Source organism: Octodon degus, unplaced genomic scaffold (assembly GCF_000260255.1).
Source record: "Octodon degus isolate 3935 unplaced genomic scaffold, OctDeg1.0 scaffold00127, whole genome shotgun sequence".
Classification (NCBI taxonomy): domain Eukaryota; kingdom Metazoa; phylum Chordata; class Mammalia; order Rodentia; family Octodontidae; genus Octodon; species Octodon degus.
In genome coordinates, this window is record NW_004524703.1 from 598543 (window position 1) to 603969 (window position 5427).

The 5427-nt window shown below is 46.6% G+C and overlaps 1 protein-coding gene and 1 pseudogene across 1 annotated transcript; both read right to left on the minus strand.

Moving 5' to 3' along the window:
• Positions 1–386, minus strand: LOC101584334 (eukaryotic translation initiation factor 4H; the record flags this gene model as incomplete). The annotated part of the gene is made up of 1 exon (XM_023700855.1): positions 1–386. A coding segment is annotated over exon 1 (366 nt), but the record flags the coding sequence as incomplete, so codon positions are not given.
• Positions 1–969, minus strand: part of LOC105743474 — a 3671-nt pseudogene extending 2702 nt beyond the window's left edge.
• Positions 970–5427: the final 4458 nt, after the last annotated feature.

Genomic DNA, 5427 nt, shown 5'->3' on the forward strand with positions numbered 1-5427 from the left:
ATCTTGTTTTCTGCCTTCTGCAATGTCCACACGAAGTGACCGGTCACCCAATAGTGCACCATCGTAGGTCAGGGCTTCCTTCAGGGAGTCAACCTCATCGAATTCTACATAGCAGAATCCTTTAAACTTGTCTGTGTCTTTGTCTCTGACTAGCCGTACGCTCTTTATGCTGAGATCCTTAAAGATAGCGTCTATGTCACCCTGAACTGTGTTGAAAGGGAGGTTTCCTACATAGGCTGTGTAGGGGGGTTCTGTGGGCAGCTCCTTCTGGCTACGGGAACCATGGCCACCAGCACTGCCGCGGGACCCTCTGCCACCGCCGAAGCTGCTGTAGGCCCGATCGTCGTAGGTATCGAAGTCCGCCATTTGCCGTCTCCGCTCCGAGAGGAACCTCTATTTCAATCAGAACACACAGACTGCGTCTGCTGCACCATTCCCAGAGCCAGTTGCCCAATCATGAGTCATACATCTTGACTGGACAAGCACTGTGCTTCTGGACAGCTCCAGATTTTCTGCCTTGACCACTTCATGCACTACAGAGTACATTCTTGCTAAGTTATAGTTGGTTGTTTTGCCATTATACAGATCTTCTAAGGATGCTTTGAGAGGATGTATCATGTCCTCTCCTCTTCTTCTGCCATCTTGACTTCTACTCTGATTGCCCATGAAGCCAAATAAGCCTTCACCAAAAATGTGAGAGAAAATATCACCCATGCCACCACCTGCGCCGCTGCCTTCTCAAAGACCTTGCTCTCCATATCTGCCATATAACTGACGCTTTTCTGGATTTGATAGTACTTCATATGCAAAACTTATTTCTTTAAATTCTTCTTCAGCATGTGGATTCTGGATGATGTCAGGATGACATTCCTTGGCTAACTTTCTATATGCCTTCTTCAGCTCATTCTCACTGGCACCAGGCAGGACATCCAAAATATTGTACAGCTTTGAGTTGGTGGTGTTCGCCATGGTGGCCTGCAGGGCAGTGCTCTGAGAGGAAGGCGGTGGTGGCTCATGGAGCAAAGCTGGGCCACTAGCAGCAACGGCAGCAGTGGCACAGGCCAAGGGAGACAGCCACATTTAAATTTGTGTGTGTGTGTGTGTGTGTGTGTGTGTGCGCGCGCGCGTTCTAGGGATTGAAGCCAGGGATCTTGACCTGAGCTATGCCCCCCAATCCCTTTTAAATTTTGAGACAAGATCTTGTTAAGTTGTGCTGGCTGGCCTTAAACCTGCCTTAGCCTCTCAAGCAGCTAGGATTACAGGCCTGTGCCACCACACCTGGATCAATATTCAGTTTCTTTAAAATTAGGATTGGAGGGCCAGGGAGATAGATTAGTAGAATAAGTGCTTGCCTGGCAAGCGCAGGGTCCTGAGTTCAATCCCCAGTACTGCAAATACATAAATATATAAATAAATAAAATTAGGATTGGGTCAGGCATGGTGGCACACATGTGTGATCACAGCACTCAGGAGGCTGAAGAAGGAGGATCATAATGAGTTTGAGGCCAATCAGAGCTACATAGTGAGTTCCGGGTCCCCTAATCTACATAGTAAGAACCCATCTCAAAAAAACAAATAAAATAAATAAATAAAAATAAAATTAGGGGGCTGGGGAGATAGCTCAGTGATCCAAGTGCCTGCCCAGCACCAAGGATCCAGGTTCAATCCCCTTTGAGGGCCTGGGAACCCCAGGCATGTCATGCTGTCCACCAAAACCAGGCATGGTGGTGCAAACCTGTAATCCCAGCACTAGGGAGGCTGAGACAGGAGGATTACTATGAGTTTGAACTGCACAGTGACACTATGTACCAAATAAATAAATAAGTAAAGATTAAAATAAAATAAAATTAGGATCAGAATACTGTGAGAAAATGAAGAAATGGGGAATGCATGTTTAACAGTGTTTAAGCCTGAATGCAGCAGACAGGTAGGTGCTCAGCTGAGGTCTTACCTGCTCACGGGATCCCACCCGTGTGCAAGCTCCTTCGCCAAGAATCTGATGCACATCTTCCACACCAAGCATTTCACTTCTCTGCCTCTCTCTCTCCTGTTCCACAAGGATCCTGGGTGTCAGAGGACACAATATTTCCTCAGGGATACTAAGTGGGTGGACTCAGAATGCCGTCAGTGCCCTGCAGGCTGCTGTTTGCCATCCTTAAGTCAAGAGTGATGTAGATACCCATCTAGTCTTGGCTGTGGCAGGATTCTAGTGACCACTCTCTTCCTCTTACACAAACATCTTTTCTCCTTTACTTGAATCAGGCCAGGAATTTCTGCTCCAAGTTTAGAATTCCTGGGAAGATCAATACACACTCAGAAGTGCACAGGGCAGGTGAGATAGCTCGGCAGTCTAAAGTGCCTGCTTAGGCAAGCATGCAAGGATCGTGGTTCAATCCCTGGCACCACATGCTGTGCCAGCCATGACCCCATGATGGGCTGAGCTGGCCACAAAAAAAATGTGTCCAAATTGTATTGGGGTTTTAGGAGTCTCAAATTAAAAGAATAGAGGTTCAGAACACTGGTTTTGCTCCAAGGTAGACCTCTGTGGAAGTCAGGGATTGCAGGAGTGAGTGTACACTGAGCAAACAGGGTAGGTCTGTTATAGGGCAGTAAATGTTCTTGTGGAGAGGCTTCTGCTGGGATTGGAATGGTATTGTATGATAGGAACACGTGACAATAAACATAAAGAAAGGAAGGTATATTTTTAGCCAAACTGTCCAAAAACAAGAGCCTCTTGCTCTGCATCCTGAGCCTCTGGGCACAGCACGACCATCTGTCCTTACTGCCTGCGGTCAGAACCCCAGCGCTCACCTCCAGGAGCGGCTGCCCCCCCCCCCCCCCAAGCTCACATGCAGTCAAACAAATACTGCATTCTCCTCCTCCCCACCTTATTTGTTGCTAAAAATGATATTTTACAAGACATTACCGCTGTCAGTGGCAGAAGGAAGCTGTGTGCTAGAAGCTTTTGTCAGTGGCTCCAGGGTGGGGCTTGTTTGTCACAGAGAGCCCTCATGTTTGTAGGCTTTTCAGCACTTGAAGGTCTGAGCAGACTATTGATTGGCTTTGAAGAAGCCAAGCAAACTCACTACCCACTGCCCCAGCTCAGCTCATGCGCTTAGGTTTTCTTGCTTTCTGTCAATCTGATAATCACCAGTTGCAGATTAGTTAACATAGCTTTATGCATACTGTTGGGAGCTGCTGAGGCTGGAAATGGGTCACATGTGTGAGAGCAGGACTAGGCCTCAGTGTCTAAAGCAGTCAAGCTGCCTCAGTCCTGAGAAATGGGTCCTACCTGGTTAATGTCTGCTATTGGAAGCTAGGCAACCTTGTGTCATGTGATACTAAATTTGCAAAGTATAAATAAACAACTGTCCTGTTGTTGGGGGGGGGATCCTTGCTAATCAGGCAAGGGGCCACCGCCTGATCCAGCTCTTATCCTCTTGTCTATCTTTTCTTCATTTCTGCCACCGTTTCTGCCCGGGTTACATCAAGAGACCAACAACACACACACACACACACACACACACACACACACACACACACACAATTACACTTCTATGGAAAGCCAGAGGGGCTGGGCTGAAGCCGCAATGCCAGCAGGAGGAGCACCTGGCTCTCTGTCTCACCCAGGTGTGCTGTGGCTTCTTCACTTTCACAGCCCTAGAACCTACTTCTAGGAACTCATCAGGAGTTTGCCAGGGAAAAGTTTTGCCCATTTTCTTGCTCTGCAGAAGAGCCAAACTCTGTTCCTTTGCTTAAAGCAACTGTGTCGCTAGCCAACTTCAGGGCCCCTGGCCATGGGGATCAATGCCAGCGCACACAGAGCTGGCCGGAGCAGTGTCTGGCAGGGGAGTGGTGACTGGGTGGAGCCTTCCTCAGCAAGCCAGCCTGCTCACAAATGTTGTGCTGGCTCTGCATGCTGCTTGTGTGACAGACATGGGAACTGCATGCTGTGTTCCAGTGTCACAGGACCATTGCCTCACATGTTTGAGAGCACTTTTTGCAGCCTGTTTAAAGCCACACTTGCGCCTGGACACATGGCTGCTCCCCAGCAGCACTCACTAGCCAGGCATCTCCCACCGCATGCTGGGGGCCAGGGCCCACCTATGCCACTGCCATGGCCTCAGCCTGGCAGCTTCCCACATCTTCCCATGTGGGCCATGAGCTTGGGGAAACTGGGGAAGAGGTTATATTTTTCCTTTCAGAAAATGGTGCAGTATATTTTTACTTAACAACCTAATACATATTTTATGTTTTATGACTAAATATTCTTTGCCTTGTAATAATACAGTAAGATTGCCATGTAATTGTCTATAGAGAGGATAAAAGGCAAGGCTTTCATGCAAATCTACAAACAGGAATACAATTCTTTATTATTATTGATTGCTAAAAGATTTTCTTTCCGCATTGCAACACATTAAAGGCGATGTGAAATTTTAGTATGGATGTCACATTTTTCTTCATATGAAAATTGGAAGTCTGGATTTTCCAGTGATGGGCTGCTGATTTTATGCCTCAGGTTGTTTTTCCTCCACAAATATATCTCTTAATCCTCTGGTCCTCTGCATTACTGTCAATGCCGGGTGATTTGTCATGGCAGTTAGTATTCCTAGAAGCTTCCTCATACAGGATAGCTACCAATATATTGATGCATAGTGGCTCCAAATTGCATGCATGTATTCATTGGACCTAAACTATATGCATTTCTACTGTGTCAGCTGCTGACCAACACCAATGAGCACAACAAAAAAATCAAAAGACAAGATATAAGGACACAGTTATTTTAATCGTGGCTAAAATGCAATGCTTTTGTAAATTTTGCTAGGATATTCCTATCCGAATACAGTGTAAGTGAAGGGCCTAAGACTGTTTCATTAGCATGAAGGTGGAATCTGCCGTGGGGATGCCAGGAAAAGCTGTAACCCTGTCCACACCTGTTCTCCCTGTCCTTATTTGTCCCCACATACTTATAAACTCTTTATACCACGAAGTGGGACTGGCAAAAAAGTAGCATCTCCTGTGAAATTTGGATTGCTATAGTCACTATATTAATCTTAAAAGGAAGAAACTAGATTTCAGCATATAGTCATCAACACTTGATCTCAGGAGGAAGGCAAAAAAGATGATGTAGAAGCAAACTAGTGGAAGAAATAAGTGCACAAAGACAAACTTAATTCTGTATACATTCACTAGCTGCAGGATTTACACGCTATTGGTCCAAGTACTGTCGTCAGCATTGGCCATGTACATACTGAACTTTGACATATGAGTGATCCTCATCAAGAAGAGGATGTGTGAGGGCCGGCCAGATAGCTCAGCTGATTAAAGCATCTGCTTAGGCAAAACACAGTGGCTGGGGTTCCATCCCTGGCAGGCTGTGCCAGCCCCACCCCTGGGGCATGCTGAGACTGGCTATGGTGGCATATA